This window comes from Pezoporus flaviventris, unplaced genomic scaffold, assembly GCF_033815535.1.
Source record: "Pezoporus flaviventris isolate CSIRO_AGI_PZ_B2104156 unplaced genomic scaffold, CSIRO_AGI_Pfla_v1 ptg000025l, whole genome shotgun sequence".
NCBI lineage: Eukaryota > Metazoa > Chordata > Aves > Psittaciformes > Psittacidae > Pezoporus > Pezoporus flaviventris.
The window spans coordinates 19,552,195-19,570,466 of record NW_026892573.1 but is presented as its reverse complement, the minus strand read 5'-3'; the positions used below and the strand labels follow the sequence as shown (position 1 = coordinate 19,570,466).

At 40.8% G+C, this 18,272-nt stretch overlaps 1 protein-coding gene across 1 annotated transcript; it reads left to right on the top strand.

The window, feature by feature from the left end:
- The first annotated feature begins 205 nt into the window (after positions 1–205).
- On the top strand, positions 206–13,302 carry RAB39A (RAB39A, member RAS oncogene family). The gene is made up of 2 exons (XM_061457800.1): positions 206–528; positions 9,376–13,302. The coding sequence occupies exons 1-2, from the start codon at positions 206–208 to the stop codon at positions 9,800–9,802; spliced, it is 750 nt and encodes a 249-aa protein (XP_061313784.1). The 3' UTR covers positions 9,803–13,302.
- Positions 13,303–18,272: the final 4,970 nt, after the last annotated feature.

Sequence of the window (18,272 nt, the reverse complement as noted above, 5' to 3'; positions counted from 1 at the left end):
CCGGCGGCGGGAGCGGGGCAGCGCGGTGCTGAAGGGACAGCGCCCGCGGGCACCGCCCGTCCCGCCCCGCCCCGCCCGGGCCGCCAGTGGGAGCCCCGGGAGCGGGGCGGAGGGACCCGGCCTCCTCCCGCCAGCCACCGCCCTGCCCGGAGCGGCTGCCACCGCGGCCCCGTCCTGCACCTGCGGGAGCAGCTCCCCTGCGCCGATGCCGGGCGTTGGGGCGGTCGGAGCGCGGTGCAGGCACCGGCCGCGCAGGAGCCCCAGGAAGAGCCCCAAGGCGGAGCCGGGCCAGGCCGGGGCCGCCATGGACGCGGCGATTTGGATCTACCAGTTCCGGCTGATCGTGCTGGGCGACTCCACCGTGGGCAAGTCCTGCCTCTTGCACCGCTTCACCGAGGGCCGCTTCCCGGGGCCGCTGCACTCCGACCCCACCGTGGGGGTGGACTTCTTCTCCCGGCTGGTGGAGATCGAGCCCGGCAAGAGGGTCAAGCTTCAGCTCTGGGACACAGCGGGGCAGGAGCGGTTCAGGTACAGGAGCCAGGATTCCACACACACACCCCCCACCCCCCCCCCATCCTCTACCATCGTCCCCCAAACCTGCTGGACCCCAGGCACACCCTGTCCGCAGCCTGGCCCCATACCCTCGTCGTCCGACACATCTCCTGTTCCCAGGAATTCGCCTTGCCCCCGGCACATCTCACTGCATCCACCTGGCTGCTGTGCCCCAACAAGCCCTGCACCACCCCACTGCCATCCAGCCTCACTGCCTCACTGCCTGCCGGTGCTCTCTCACCCCCAGCTAGGAGCTTCCTCCTTCCCCACCCTTTCCCTTCACACCCACCAGGGAACATCTACCCTTCTCCTCCCAGCTCACACTAGGGGCTAACAAGTGGCCTTGTCCTGTTTCTCCTTCCCTCCCCCATCTCTGCCCTGAAGCCCTGGACCTAGGGTAGCAATCCCTTCTCCACATTTTTTTCCCTCTTTGCAGTAGGAGGCCCCTGCTTCACTGTGCATTTCTTACTTTGTCATCACCTCCAAACTCGGCCTCCCCTGCAGTAATTTCCCTCTGCCATTAACTCTTCCTCCCATGTGATCTGGAGAGAGCAGGTCACCTCCCTGTTCTTACCCCTTCCAGCACAGCCTCCGTGGTGTGGAAGCCACCAGCCAGCCAGCTACAGACCATTGTTAGTACGTTATCTGCCTTCTGCACCTGCTCTGCACTGATGATTGCCAGGAGCCTTCACTAATACCTCTGTCATAGCTAAACTACCTCAAATGCTGCACTGAGTATTAAATCCTCTCTCTTCACTGTCACAAGCAAACCCTCTTTTCCTGCTCTCCAAAGAGTCATGGTCATTCCCCAACATGCAAACTGTTACTACCATTTCCCTACTCTTGTGGCTCTGCTCTGTCTGTGGTGCTTGCCACCTGTGGAAAGTTGTGTGTGGATTTCAGTTTGGGCTTGTGGTTCTGTAGGTATGAACTCAGGTGAAAGGCTAATGTGTGGTACCTGACCCACACACAGTCTGGGTGCTAGCAGGAGGGCTGAAATAGGTCTTCTCACTGGCCAGAATTGATTCTTTCATGTTTCCTATGTTCAGCTGCAACAGTTGTTGAACAATTGTTCTTACACTCAGCTGAGGAGGTGGGATTTGGGATTTCACTGTTTTACCAGGGGACTCCAACCTTTTTGTTTTCCAATAACAAGCATTGCAGTGAAACAACAAAAAACTTCCCTGAGCTGGCATGAGTCACAACTTCGTAAGTCTTTTTGCATGAGTCCTTTTGCAGACAGGCCTCTGAAGGGTTAGCAAAGTAATGAACAGTGATAATAGCAAGCTCTTAGCGTTTTTCACCTTCCTTGTGCTTTCCAGCGAAGTAAGTAAAATAGTTACAAACAAGTAACTAAGAACATGTGACCTCTTTAGTTTGAATTTGCTGACAAATGGTCAGGATGGCCAATGACAAGGCACTTGATCAAAAGGAGTACAAATGTAGAGTTTTGCATACAATTAAAATCAAACGATAGCCATCCTTTAACCTGGGGATGCTCAGGGGATGTGCAGTGATGAGTCATGCAGTCAGTTGCTTTTAAATTTACCATGAGTAAATGGTAAATCATCTGTGTTTTTTCTAATACCCAGACCCTGCAAACTGAAGAAAGTAGTTTTAAACATTTGTGTTTGTGTTTCTGCCTAGAGTTTCTTGTCAGTTGCTGTACCAAATATCAGCATTTATTGTATAGTCTGTTTTACACTTACTCGAGTAAATTATAAATATTATACTAAGTTACACACCACAGCTTAAAATATTGCACATTCTGCTCTCTGCTAATGGAGAAAACTACAGATCACCAGCAAAGATGGTCTTGGGGAAGAACTAATTATTCCAAGAAGTAATCTAATTTTGTGGAACACCAGGCAGATTGCGGTTCTGTTCCCTGTTCTGTTCTGCTACTTGCAGTGGGACTTCACAGGAGTTAAAAACAGGCTTTAAAACTGCCTGTGGAGTTCCTTGCATCCAGAACAAACTACTGGCTGCATAATAACCCCCTTCTTTTGATTCCAGGCATTAGTGACATTCCCTGGGGACAATTAAGGTGTGACACACCTGCCATCATGCTCTTGAAAGAGCACACTTATTTCCTTGGAGAAATTGTTTTGGAAAAATTCTTACATGTGTCTAGTTCATTGCTGCTGCTGTAGTTGAACTTAGTTTGGTCTTAGAAATCATCTTTAACACATACTGCTTGCGTTACTTCTCAAACAAGGTCATTCTCACCACTTCCACAAGAAGGATGAGCAAGCTGCAAATGCTGGTGCAGAACAGTTTGTTTACTGTGAGCCCAGACAGGGCAGTTACTGACTGTATTTTGACATCAGTAGACATCACTAAGCAGCATCTCTCATTGGGCGAGGTGCCATATGGACAACAACAACATAATCAACAGCTTAATCAAACACCTTTCTAGAACAAGAACCTGCAGATTTGCTTAGTGCAGACAGGTCAGCAGTGCAGACTAAGGTAAATGAGGGGGATACCCAATGTTTCTTTCTATCTTGTGGTTAGCTGTCATTGAGAGCAATCTGCTGCTTTGGCTGTGTTCCACATTGTCTACTTGGCTGTGATTTATTTTTTTGTTTATTTTCCTGTATTTAAATTCAACAATATATTTAAATTATGAAACTCTCCAAAGGCTATAAAGTGCTTGGTAGTAATGCTAAGACTGAGAGCTCATTTCAAGAACACAGCGACAAAATATTATAGGGATGCCTCAATTATATTAACCCACTTTTTAGTAGATTGTGATACTGGATATGTTTCGTTCTAACACATGGCTTGAAAATAAAAAACTGCCCTTATTCTTTTGGAGTAAGCAACATGTATTTTCAAAATTATTACTATTACCAGTCCTCAAAATTAGATAAAGCTTTTAGTGAAAGTTTGGTTCATCTGGTAAAGATCAGCAAGGTCATAATGAGAAAGAAACACTGTGACTGGTTTAAAGTCACCCTTGAGCCACAGGCTGATGTGATTAGTACACCTTCATTTTCAGAAACAGTTGTTCAGTGGTCATCACTAAGGCTTTTCTTGAGAGTATTCATTAGGGTCTTACATCTTGAACCTGACATTAAGCTAAAAGAATGACTTCTGTTCTAGACAGTATTTTCCCCTTCCATAATGGTAGTTTAGGCAGAATTAATTAGCCGAACTACCACATACTCTGCATGGAAAGCCATAATTTACAAAAGAATTTACAATCTCCATTTAACAAATATTCCCAGTTAAAGGTAGAGACTTCAAAGCTATCCTTTGGAAGAACATTCCAAGTATCATTACTGCACATCATAAAGTACAACTTCTTGAGGACCAGTCTCACCTCCAGCAATTTCAAATATAGAACCATCTGGAGGAACCTCACAGCATTCAATATCAAAGTGTTGTTGTTCCCTCTTAATACTTAGTGCAGTCTTACCTTTTTAGCATGTTGTCATAGGGAAAATACAATTTTTTTCAACCCTTTATCTGTATTTACCTTTCATTTATTACAAATGCCAAGCATTATATGAAATGAGCAAAAATGTTATTTATACAACTATCCTTGCTGAAAATAAAAACTTAGGATGGTCTTGAGGATGCTGGGACAGTCCATACTTAACAATATCTCAGGTAAGGAGATTTGTAATCTTTACGTGGAGTAGTAGAGAAGATAAGAATTACCTTTTCAATAATGTGTTTGTAATTTTCAGGCAATAATGGTATAATAGTTCACATATTTAGTGTGGACATGCTGGAGGCTGTAGCACACCCATCATCAGTTGCTGTCGGGACATACTTACTCCAGCCTGAAAGACAAGGAGCTGCACAGACACTGTAGGCCTCTGTTCACAGTCGCCTCTATTAAGTAGGAGGATTGTTTCCCTTCATTTAGTGTAGCCATGGGATGTGGGCAAACTCCCTCCTGAAATACAGTGTGCACCTTAAACAGAAGCCCAGGCAGATGATACATTAGTTTGGGCACTTCCATTAGCTACGGTTCAGGGTCTTCCATGAAAGAGTAGCTGAGAGAGGACGCAGCAAGAAAGTACTGGGCATAAATGAATAGAAGAAAACCAAAAGTTTAGACAGAGGTGTGAATAAAGACAGGTGCAGGGATGGATTTCGTAGCTCAGTTCCCCTTTCATTTCAAGTCGTGGACAGGTTTGCTAGGTTCTAAATCTGAGCAAAGTTCTGTTTCTCACTTCCAACCAGCACCTCCTCTGAACAGTTTCCTGGAAGGAGACGGCAGGCTTCATTGCTCTCCCCGGGTGTAGAAGAAAGGCTGCTCTTTGACCATTACTTTTTCACCCTAATCCCCCCTTTCCCTAACTTAATGTTTTCCCTCTTTAAAGGAAGTACTTCTCTCTTCCTCCTTCCCCACAGAAAATTAATCATGCTGCTGCAAGTAACACATTCCCTTCCATAACGCTAGCCTAACAGCAGTAATGACCTAAATCAAGGGTTACAGAAGAAGCCATCATTTCACAGGAATTTAGGATCTGCATGGGGATGATTTATAAGTGGAAATTTAAATATCCTTTATGAATATGTTGGACTACATCAAACCTGACCCGTCACCAGTTCCTCAGCCTGACTTGAAAACCTTGCAGGACCCTAGGATTGTTTTTCTTCTGTTCAAAAAGGGACAACAGTAAAGGAATTAAAAGCTTAATTTTACTTTTAGAGTCTGATCTTGCAACACTTCCAAAGTGTGTATAAAAATGCAAGTAGATTCCCTGCTTCTGAAAGAACACAAGGCCAATCAAATTTTGTGTATGGTCCATGCTTGGATATCTTGTCTATGATAGGGTGTTTGAATTTGCTATCTTCTACTTTCACTTGAGGGACTTCTGGAAACTGATGCGTTTTGTCTATTTGCTAGAGTTCAGCCAGTCTCTTGTTCAGGAATTGTTCAGTCTTCCATAGATTAGTGATAAAGACTGTATTCATAACATCTTTCCTCAGGAGAACTATAAGTTTACCAGCTGTTGCATGAAGAGCCTTTTACAGTTAGTTAGCCTTTATCTCCCATTGGCCACCATGCACTCTTATCATCAAGCTTTGCAGTGAAGACATATGCAATACATTGACATGGCCTGTAAAGTCTATAAAGCTTTATGTCTTCTGAGCAAAACCCCTCAAGCAACCTCTTGTACCATGGGCTCCATGAACACTGACTTGTGCCTTGTGAAGTAGTGTACAAGGAATCTGTGTATAGATTAGAAAGATAGGTACCTCCACTGTGCTAAGAGAAAGTTCTGCATTTCATGAGGAGCTTGAACCCATCTGAGGGTGCTGACATGCTCTTGGGAAGCCCTCACAGGCAGAAGCTTTCCAGGCACTCACCTGGAGCAGTGGGTTTTTTTCAGCTGAGCTAAGAGGGAAGGCAGTGCTGTCCCTGGTGAGCAGCTCACAGCCTGCACAGGGCACAGTGCTCAGGTCCCAGCGGAACTTGTTCAGGCACTGAGGTTAGATACACAGCTGAGTGGAGCACAACTTTAGGTGTTGGTGTACAATTATGCCTTATGGAAAGCACTTAAAGGTCCTATAATCTTTAGCAACCACCACGTTCACAGGCCCAGATGTTTTTCCCAGTTGATGGCCAAAATTTTCTGCTTCAAAATTTTGTCTTGTCAGGAACATGTTCTTTTAAAAATATATTTTATTATTTTTTAATAATAAAACTGTTCAAATATTTTTCAATCATATTTTAATAAATATCATCCACAGGGATCTGGACAGGCTGGATCGATGGGCTGTGGCCAATGGTATAAGGTTCAGCAAGGCAGAGTGCCAGGTCATGCATTTGGGTCACAACAACCCCATGCAATGCAGGCTTGGGGAAGAGTGGCTAGAAAGCTGCTTGGTAGTAAAGGACCTGGAGGTGTTAGTGAGCAGCAGCTGAACATGAGCCAGCTTGGGCCCAAGTGAAACCCAACAGCATCCTGGCTTGTAGCAGAAATAGTGTGTCCAGCAGGTCTGGGGCAGTGATCATCCCCATGTACTCAGCACTGGTGCGGCCGCACCTTGAATCCTGTGTTCAGTTCTGGGCCACTCAGGACGAGAGAAACATTGAGGTTTCTGAACCTCATTGAGGCTGAAATGGGACCAGAGAAGGGCAATGGAACTGGTGAAGGGTATGGAGAACAAGTCTGATGAGGAATGGCTGAGGGAACTGGGGTTGTTTAGCCTGGAGAAGAGAAGGCTCAGGGGAGACCTTATCGCTATCTACAACTACCTGAAAAGAGGTTGTAGCAAGGTGGGTGTCCATCCCTTTTCCCAAATAACAAGTGATAGGATGAGAGGAAATGCCCTCAAGTTGTGACAGGAGAGGTTTAAATTGGATATTAGGGGAAAAATTCTTCACGAGAAGGGTTGCCAAGCATTGGAACAGGCTGCCCAGGGAAGTGGTTGAGTCAGAATCCCTGAAGGTATTTAAAAGATGTGTAGTTGGTGCTTAAGGGACGTGGTTTAGTGGCGGACTTGGCAGTGCTGGGTTAACAGTTGGACTTGATGATCTTAAAAAGTCTTTTCTAACCTAAACGATTCTATGATTCTTTTCTCATATTAGACAATCATATAACTGGTATCATAGGTATCATAGGTTTCTTTAAAACTTTATGTTTTGCTATTTTTCTTTTCTTACTGTTTTCTAAAGCCTCTGTATCAAGCTTTTTTTGGTAATGAGAAAGCTGGGTTCAAATTATACATGCCAAAACCACAGAAGGAACAACTGCTGTCTCTTCCATATATTCATCCAGTTTTTGTGATGTACAGCCTGAAGTTATGGATACTCTTTAATCATCTCTGTTACAGGCAATATAATGACTTAGATCATAAGTGTAAATTAGCATATCTCTGCAGAAATGAGTTACAGCAGGTGAGGCTACTGCCTGCTGTGTATTAGCACCCAGCAACACATGGAGGGCTGTTTTTCAGTACTTCAGTTCATAGATACATGATATGACATTGTTCTAGGTAGATATGCTTGGTAAACGATGGACTGCATTTTCAATACTAACCTACTTTCTTCCCTGGATAATGAATTTCTTTGGTATAATTGTTTTCAGGATTATTTTTCTCATGAAAATGGGTTGTATTAGCTTCCACTTGTCCAAATCGAATCCCATTTTTGTCACCCACTTCCACTCTTTCTAGAACCACTTGAATTATTTTAATGTACTCAATTGCGTTTGCAGCTGCTCTACAGCAAAAAATGCTTAAGAAAATCCGAAACAGATATTTATGGCAGCTTTATTTAATACTTCAGAAAATGTGACACTCCTCATTTATGGTCTTAAATCATTTTGCATATCCAGGCTACTTGGATTAATCTGAGGGTAAGATCCTGTTATCTTCACTTTCAGACTGTTCAGAGAGACACTCCATGGACTTTATTGCTGGGAATGTAAAAAACATCTTTCTAAACATTAGTACAAACAACCCCTCCTGTTATCTAAATAAAACCATTTCAAACGTTGTTTGCTGTGGCTAAATGAATTTAGATATGCCAAGAAACCTAAGGCTTATCCAGCTGTGCACTTATCTATCTGTAATATGACGACTACTCCAAATTATATTTCTGTGTTCAGACTGTTATAAAACACTGTACGAAGCATGATGAACTAAAAATCAGAAGGAGCTACTGCTATGGAAAGGTATGTTACTGTGTACAATTCATCCTGATTCCAAAAATTTTGAGGCTGCATCCTCTTCATAAGATGAAATGCTAAATTGGCTAAATTAGAATTTCAAATAATGACTGTAATAAAGACTGTGCATCTCATTTCCACTGGAGAATACTTATGGATACACTGGCTATCTATGCTAGTAGCGAGTGCTTGTGTCCATTCATTGGTAGGCTGTCACTTCCTTTAAAATGTCTCTTCTCACCTTCTCTGTTCTCCCCTGTTTCTCAAGATTAAAGAATTACAGTAATTTTTTAGTCCCTGTATCTCTCTCTATCTCCATTCTAAGAAGCACTTTTTCTTTGTCTAGAGCATATTAGAAATGTTTTCAACTCTTCCAAGATTCCTTCCAGTGAATGCTCTGAAATATAGAGGGCTCAAAAGTAGAAAATATCTGTTGCCAGTCCTGGAATTCTCATGCCAAAAAAGAGTAACTGCAGTTATAAAGGGCTTTTGGACCTCTGTGTGAGAGAGATTCTAGAGGTAGAAGTGTAGAAGTGTTCCTTGCCAATGCTGTAAGTAATTTGTATTTGCCCAGCTCAGTCACTCTTGAATAGTTTTGTTTAGGGAATTTCTTTTCTGAGTCTGTTACTTGTTTATTTCTGCAAGCACGAGAAATTATGATCATCCTTACAAGCTTTTCTGTCTAAGAATTTTTCTGCAGGGAATGCAAAAGGATATGCTTGTACATTGGCAAGCTTAGGCTCCAGGTTTCTCATTATCTGCCTCCATATTTTGGTTTGAAATAATTGATTAGAACAAAGCAAAGTACACGTTTGTATAGAACTGAAGGTCTCAGAATTCAACGTCAACAAGTATTTGACATATATGCGTATTTTCTTCTGTGAACATATGCTACAGTTTGCTAATGCAGAGTACTTTGCAGAATAATTCAGCATTCAGAATTTGCACTAGAGGGGCTGGCTTCAAGAACATTTAGAAAGTGACTTTTGAATGTACAAACAAAATGAAAAAGGAACATTTTTGTGTGTAGAAAGTAAATTAACAAAGTCAAAGTAGTTTTAAAAAAGCAAAGGTATTTCATAAAACTTATAGTAGATAAAACCACATTGCCACTTCAAAAAGTGATCTATTTATGAATAAAGTGAAAATGTAAATCAATTTTCACATTTTTTTTTCTTCACAGATCGATAACACGCTCTTATTACCGCAATTCAGTGGGTGGCCTATTAGTGTTCGATATCACAAATCGACGATCTTTTGAGCACGTGAAAGACTGGCTGGAAGAAGCAAAAATGCATGTGCAGCCCTTTCAGATTGTGTTCCTGTTAGTAGGACATAAATGTGACTTAGTGTCACAGCGTGAGGTTACAAGAGAAGAAGCTGAAAAACTGTCATCTGACTGTGGCATGAAATATATAGAAACTTCAGCAAAAGATGCCACGAATGTTGAAGAATCCTTTACGATTCTTACACGAGACATCTATGAACTTGTAAAGAAAGGAGAAATCTCAATACAAGATGGATGGGAAGGTGTCAAGAGCGGCTTTGTTCCAAATGTTGTGCATTCGTCAGAAGAAGCTGTAAAGCCCAGAAGACAGTGTATCTGCTGAATCTGTAGCATGCCAAAGAGCAAGTCACGTGTTCAGAAGATGATGTTAACCTAAATAACAGAATAATAATTTTGAAACAATATTATATCATGCCATAGCTGAATTATAGAATGGTAATTTTTTTTTTTTAATCCTTCTGACTAGATCATAATTTTATAAAACTTTAAGTGCTTGCTTTCTTTTCAGAGTATAATAACTTCGTGTGGTCTTCAGGAAAAGAAATTACATCTTACTAAAGAAAAAACTAATCCTATAGCAAGACACTGAGAAGTGCAGTAATCATCATGACAGCATCCTTGCCTGGGCTTTGTATTTTGAATACTGTTTAAAATCAAGGCTCGCTAGGTGAGGATCAGAGGAGCTCATTACTTTTGTTCATCCTGCCTTAGTTTTGAACAAGAAAATACTGTACCTTATACTTTTAAAATGTGATTCTTTACTCAAGTGCAGGGTTGCTAATGACCATTGAAGTTTAGAATGCTATAGAATTTCATAATAAAGGTAACTCTAAAGAAAGCAAGCTGGAAGACTGCTCCAATAGCAAACACTTTTGATATGACTATTAATATGAGCCTTACTAAAGGAATGTTTCAGAAAAGATGATTTTTTTGTATATGAAAATGGGGAATAGATGCAATGAAATTTATTATGAAATATTTTCTCAATTGCCAATGAAACTAGATGTAACATTACATATGACCCAACTCTTGTGTGACTCATGCACAGAACAGATTTCCCATCCACTGGAGTTATATTTCGGTGGCCGGATTCTCAGCTGGGCAGTTATCACAGCCACACTGATGCCTAAGGGCTTATGTTGATTTACACAAACAAATTCCATATTAGCTTTCAAAAATAAATCTACTTCTAACTAGAAGTAAAAACAAATCCAAAAGTGCTGCAACTAATGGAGACCCAGGCCTTAAATTTGAATAGAGCAAGGACTTGTTTATTCTCAGGCAGCAAATGTTAAACTGTTGTCTAAAAAAATGAAGGTTTTAAAACCAAAAGTGTTATGAATAGAAGAAAATTTCTAAGATAATGGCTTGGCTACAGAGGGCAAAGTTGGAGAACCTCTATTGTGAGAAAGCAACATATAATAGCTTTTAATAACAATAATAATAGGAGAAATCTGTGATCATGTAGCATTTTATTGGGCTTGAGGTCATCTTCCTACTCCTCTGAATATAACAAACACTAGCTTTATGCAAACTATGCCCTATATGTTTAGCACTTAAATACCAAATAAGTCTATTTTATTGTAGTAGTGTAACAAGATGACTTGATCTCCAGAGTTGGTAAACATCCACAATGTATCTGGGCATACTCACAGCCACCAAACATCAAGCCAGTTATCTTCATACAAAGGTGTGTTACCATGTTTACAATTCTCCATTTTCAAGACCAGGCAACAAGTCTGTCTAATCTAACTTTTTCTTCTTTTTTTTTTTTCCTAACAAACATATAATTGGTTTTCCCTGAGGTTACTTTTAAGAACTTTTACAATCTTTTTGTAAGTATTCCATAGTTATTCCAGTTATTTTATTCATTTAGAACCACTAAAATTACTGATTTCAAAGGGAACTCAAAAGTTAATTACCTCTAGCCTGAGTCTCACTTGCACTGAGGCACAGTTACGCTGTCATAGAAGGATTCAAAGGCCTTAATATAAACAGGAATCAGCCTTAATTCAGTTAATTCTAGTCTCAGCATGCCGCAAAGCAACAGCTGTGAGCCTGATTCTCTATTAAACTACATATATTAGTCATTTACACCAAATCAGTTTCGATTTGAGGGCATTTTAGGCCCTCTTTACAATGTAAACACGACTATAGATGCCAAAGGTAGTGCAGAATCAGGCTGTGTGCTGATTCCCCCTATGATGCTAGGCTGATGTTGCATATCTCAAGATCTTCTCTTAGTTGTTTAAGAGGACAAAATGGGTCAACAAATAAATTGGTGGGTGGGGAGTCAACAGCCCTAAAGTCTGCCACTGGTTCACTGTGTGTTTCTGAGCAAGGCATTTATACTTTTTGTGCCTCACCTTTTTCTGTATCTCAAAAAGATTATCATTCTTCCCCGAATTCACAAAGACTGCTAAAACCTAATCTGACTGTATGATCTTCAGTCTGGACTCTTTTCTCTGTGTGCAGCCTGTTGTAGAGTGTTTAGCATCCTGGAATGTGGATATTAATTTCCTCTGCCATACCAAAAAAAAAAAATTATCACAAATATTAAAACAGCTTTATAAGTAGCAGGTATTGCTATTACTGTGAACCTGCATTTCATTACACATTTCAGTACTTTCAGGTTAAAATCTTTTATCTTAAACTTTTCTTCCTGAATACTATGGAACCAATGAGCTTTTCATTTTGTATGAAAAAAAAAAACGGGTGTGTTGAGTGGGAAGGGACTGGGAGAAGAGGGGAGTGGAGAGGAGGTACACACAGAGAAATAAACAGTCACCAGAACAGAGCCTTAATGATCTCTGCTGTCAATGTTGTACCTACAGTGTCACATTTATTACACTGGAAATAGAGCTTTTAACCAACTGTGTAAGGAGCTGGTATTGTCAATGCAACTAGAAGACAAGTTCACTGTACATACAGTTGTCTTATTTGTAATTCCTAAAAATGTAGATTAACATGTACATTCAAACATTGTCTGTCTTCATGATATATTAAACCACTACTGTACCTTTTCACTACACACTTGCAGTTAATAGAAATATCTGATAGATGGTTTGATAAAATATATCATTTTGTTCTCAGATACTTTGCAGTACAGTATATAAGTAACAGCTCGAATAGGCTGTAGAATGGATTATATTTCAGTGCATGTATATTCTTTTTTAAACCAATGAAGGGCAAATAGTGATACCAGAATGAAATTTTCATAAATCACAGAAGTTAGAGAAATCTCATCAGGCAGTCAAATCAATAAGTAGAAATTATTTATTAAGAAAACACCACATCTTTGCAAATTAAAGTTTGGTAAATCCCAGTTAGAAAAAGGAAAAGCCTGTTGAAATAGTAAACAGTTTGTATTTGGATTCACAGGCCTGACGAATGGATATTAAGTACTGGTTTGGACTCCTAAAATGTTTATTTTTAGTTTGATAAGAATAAATATCTTCTTCTACTCATTTAAATATTTACACATTAAGATAATATTTGCACATGAAGAAAGTTTGGCTTGCTTATAATTGCATCTGTCCTGTACAAGAAGCGTAACCAAGATAAAAACTTGAGGGGCCTATCACAGAATCATAGAATGATTTGGGTTAGAAGGGACCTTAAAGATCAGCTAATTCCAACCCTGTGCTATGGGCAGGGACACCTTCCATTAGACTGGGTGGACCATATGTTCATACTATTCATTTATACCTTTGGTATGGCATAGATTCATGGCATCAAGCTGGTAACTGTCCTGTGCTTACAGAAAATAATCCAGGTTTGACTGAGCACCCAGGTACACTGCAGCTGCTCTGTGCTGAGATCCCTTCTGCCACAGCCAGGCTGTTACCAGTACCCAAGTTGCCTACCTTAAAGCAAATATAGGTGATGCATGATGCTCCCAGATAGTTCAGTCTCAGTGTGCCTTATAGAATACATGCTTCATTTCCTCTTTTGACATCATTAACATCCAGCTGTAGATCAAAGCACATGCCATCAGCTCCTCCAAGCCTTGCCTTTCACCTGAGCTGGCACAGCAATCTCAGCAGCCTTTATTCAGCCTGGAAGAGAAAGGAGGAAGGCTGAAGGTTTATTCTCTACATGAGCATGGAACCATACCACAAACATGCTGGATTGTATAAGAAATCATTAAATACCCCCACACAGTTGTCATTAGCAAACATTTACACTGCTCATTTCTCAGAGTCCAAAGACAATTCTAAAAGAGGAATCTGTAAAAACTAGATCTTTCTAAGAACCCTGATGGGTAGGAGTGCAAACAAAATAAACAGATCCTGAAAGAAAAAAAGAAAGAATAAAGTCCAAGTATTTGCATAATGATCCTTCGCTTTAGGCCTTAGCTGTGGAATGATCCTTTGCTGTAGCACACAACTGTATGCAGTAGTATCTATAATGCCTGAGTTTCTTAAGGATAATAATGGTATCATTGAATGTACTTAAAATTAGAAGAATTCAACCAAAAATTCATCTGCCTGATCCTCTGAAGGAAAAAATTCAAAAAAAAAGACTGCACCTCCTGAATCATGTGTACTTGCTTTCCAGGTCATTGTTAGTAGTAATTCTGTGTCTGGGTTTAGTGTTACATTTCATGAGGTTCTCCTCTGAAAAACAACTACTACATACGTAGTCATTTTACTCTGCACTGTTTTCTTCCCTACAAAGTGAATACAGCTATGGAAAAGCTGAATTTTACTTTTGAGTACAGCAGGATTGTTTATTGCTTTTCACTGAATGTGCAAAGCCAATGGAAGTAATGTGAGTGAGGATGTGCTAGTTGAGCATAATATAAAGACTGTGGAGTTGTACAGGTTCTTGAAGACAATTTGCCTTGCATAATACTTCATTAGTGGGAGTGTAGCATATGTTTGAAGAAAACTAAGTTGGTTCTGCAAACCCAAAAAGCCTTTGCTAAGCAGCACTTCTAACATGCAAGAGCCAGCTCTGAAGACACAGGACTCCACAGAGCAATCGTTTTTCTTCATGGAGTTGCTCCCATAAGCAACCAGTAGAACAGCAAACACAGCTAAAATGCATCCAGGAAAAGAACTTGATTGCACAAATCCCCCAAAATATAATATACACTCTGTGGGCTTTTTGCCCCTGGGGAAACAGGGAACAGTTGTTTGGCAGCAAACACCACCACAGCACTTGCGTGACATCTCTTCCCACGACTGCCCTTCGCCCACAGAGGCCAGCAGGAATGGGGAGCAGCAGGTTCTTTATGTAAGGGTAGGTAAATCTTCTTTTAAACTCAAACTGAGGAATCTAAAATCCCAGTCCCTATCTGCTAGAATGGATTTGATATTTCGTTCACTCATTTCTCTGAGAAAGTCACGTTTTAGGCTAGGCCTGAGCTACACAGGGACGGACAGTCAGTGTGCAACCTGCTGAGAGACTACTCCATGGGAGCAATGCTGTAAACCATCTGACATCAACTTTCAGCAGCCTCACAAGTAGCTCAAACTAAGAATAATCCTGACTGCCTTCACAGGCTGCTGAGGGCCTACTTGCAGCTAAAGAGCTTCTACAGAAATGTAAAAGTAACAAAACCAAATTCTATGTATTATGAATAAAATCAATGCTTAGGTAAACAAGATGAAGTTTCAGCTATAGTTCAATTGCTGTGATGCCTCATCGCTGTGTGCAATCCACCTGTGTGCAAACTGATTTTTCCTGTTCCATGAAAATTGTGGAGGGACAAACTGAGCCTCCAGTAGCAATAAACTCAGTCACCAGGGAAATGAATGAACAAGATAAGGACGGAAAGGAAGACACAGATAATTTCTTCCATCCCTGCGCAGCCCCAGGGGAGCCATGAGACCAACCATTGCCAGAGGCCTTAAGACCCTACAGAAATTTCCATCATTGTTATGGGACCTGTGGGATGAAGGAAAGCACCAAGGACCTGGAGTCAGCACAGCGTCTCAGGCTATTGACTCCCCAACTTCAGCAGCTTCCCAAGGGTTGGTTTCAGTGGGACAGCTGCAGAAGATGAAGTTTGCTGTGCCTGAAGATTTGCTGGCACTACATCTACACTGCAGGCTTCTTCCTCTTTCACCTTTTCCCCTGTGTGGCAGGAAGGAACTGCCAGAATTCATATTTGGCACCAAGGTCTGACAGTGAGCAAGGCAATAGTTTAAAATGTTAGTGGTAGTTGCTAAGTATTAAGGCACTAAAACTGAAAGGAGGGATTCTGGAATATATTTCAGTCATAATCCTAGTAATAAAAACCTTGCAGGGCTGGCACTGCTCTGCAGCAGTTTGGAGAATTGTATGTTTTGGTTTTCAAAGCTGAGCAAACAGTCGAGCTATTTAGTCATAACTTATATTAATTGGCTATTTTTAAGTAATTACTGATTATTATTCAGGGGGGAAAGCCTCCTCTGTGCAGATCATTTTTCTCATTTCCCTGGCATACAGCCAGTGTTACATGCATTAAAAGAGCAAGCTATGCCAGGACATAAGTTTAGAAGATGTAAATCTCAATTCTGGTCAGCTAGACCATTGACATCCACAGTAACACACTTCATTTTATTGGGATTTTCCTCTGCCCAGTTCTCTGTGGAAAAGAGTCTGACTCTCAGAGAAACTTTTAAAACAAACAAGAGACAAGACTTACTGAACACTGGAAAAGAGCTTCCACATGTGAACAAGTGTCAGAAAAGCAGAACACTCATTTTTCATGTTGTAGCCTCTTTCACTCCACCATGCTTCACAGACCAGCTATAGCTTCCTGAGTACACAGAGTGAATGGAACAGTAAATTTCTAGCCGTCAAAAAAAGGCTAGAACAGGAAAAATTAGATCAGATGTAATTCGCCTCTGCAGCTCTGTGCCTGGGCATGGAACAATGGACACATTTTGCCTAATGCATGCCATGTGCTTCTCCGTGTCCCAGGAGGAATTTGGTCTCAGCAAAAACTCTCCTGCAGGTTCTGCCTGCAAACTGTCACCCTGCATCACCCCTCAGTGGAACTCAGTGCAAAAAGTGCAAAGTTTTCCAGCTAGGAAACTGTGAGGGAATAGCGCTGTTGTCTAAAAATACATCAGAAAAGAATAAACACTGGGGAGAGAGAAATTCTTTAAGCTAAAGGACAATGTTGGCATAAGAACAAACCGGTCATTCTCAGATGCACAGGATAGGCTGATCTGGTGATACTAAGATACCAAAACTTTAAACAACTTTAAGAGAAGTTACTGTAATTTTCACTCCCATACAGAGGCAATGTCTCCAGAATGTAATTGTGACTTGAAGTGAGGGTGACATGAAGCCCAGATAGTAAACACCAGAAATTCAAATGTTTGCTTTTTTGTTGAAACAGAAACAAACACAAAAGTTTCGTGTGAAAAGTTTGGTCACTGACAGTGCTTCTTTCTTTAGCTACAGGTAGATGTCTGTGTGTCCTCACCCTTTTAAACAGGTTGTCTTTAGAGAGTCATAGCATGGTTTGTGCATGCAGTCATCGTGACTGCCCAGGGGAGTAAATAAAAGAGACTTTAGTGCTGGTAACCCTACTGAGTATATGTAGTTTGATTGGAGAGCAGTCTGAAACTGACTAATCAACCATCACATGATTTTTCCATCGTGGACAAAGTGAAGATTAGAAGAAGCTAAACAGTGTTTCAGTGCATTAAGAAGAGAACATAGCAGTACATATTTCTGTCTGAGGCAACGCATTCAAAGCCAACAGATTTGCTTCCTGAATCAGTTCACTCCAAGACAACCAGGATATTATGCATGGTATTAATTTCACTGATCATCCAATTCTGAATGAGCTGTCTCTTGCAAACCCACGGACAGCTCTGGAATTAAATGTACACTCTGCCTTTTACAATCCATGCAAAGGATATAAAAATGTGGGCCAATGTAGTATCATATAATATATGTAATATACGGTGTATAATATATATATCTTCATTACCATCAGCATTTGGTAATAATCCATCTGCAATAGAAAAGCAAATAAAACAAGATTATGTAACATTTTGTACTGTCAAAGCACCCTGAAGCGGTACTAAAATATCACAAAACCTTGAGGCTCATGGATGTCTTCCCAGAAAATTAATGCACAGATCTTCAGCAAATATTAGAGTCATGCAAAGCCATGCAAAATGAGATGCACATTACTTTTAATGTCAGTAAAAAGTACCACAGTTTCCTTGTCTCACTGCTTCTCAGGTGCTCAAGTACCTTATTCCTTGGCTAGCACTACTCACAGCTGCTGCACAAGAGCATATCTGGGCAGTATGTAAGAACTCACACACTCAGTACTTCCATCACTGACACTTCCAGGCCAACTGCATAAATGTTACAGCAGCGCTACTGGGTGCTTAAGGATACTTAGAACAGACAAGACCATGGAAGGTGCTCAGGTACTGCTGCGTCCTGTGTATTCTTACATTTGGTAGGTTTGTGTGGAAAGTATAGGTAAATCCATCGTTTCTTTAAAATGATTTTAAAGCACTTTAAAACACAGCCCAATTCTTTGAGCTTAAATGCTGGCTAAGCAAAATTTGCAATTATAACATTCTGATAATGTGTGTTGTGCTTTCGCACTCTCAGCTTTGCATTAAAGGTAACTGAGATGAAGTTCTCTAGAGTTAGTTTACTTTCTGGCTGAATGATGTCTAAATTATTTCTCAAAAGAAGTTTAAAAAAAATCACTGAATTGTGGCATTAACAGCAAGCATATATCAAAAAATGAATGGATGCAAAAGAAATTGAACAAAAGGTCTCAAATAATTTGAAATAATCACATTTTAAAACGGTTTAGG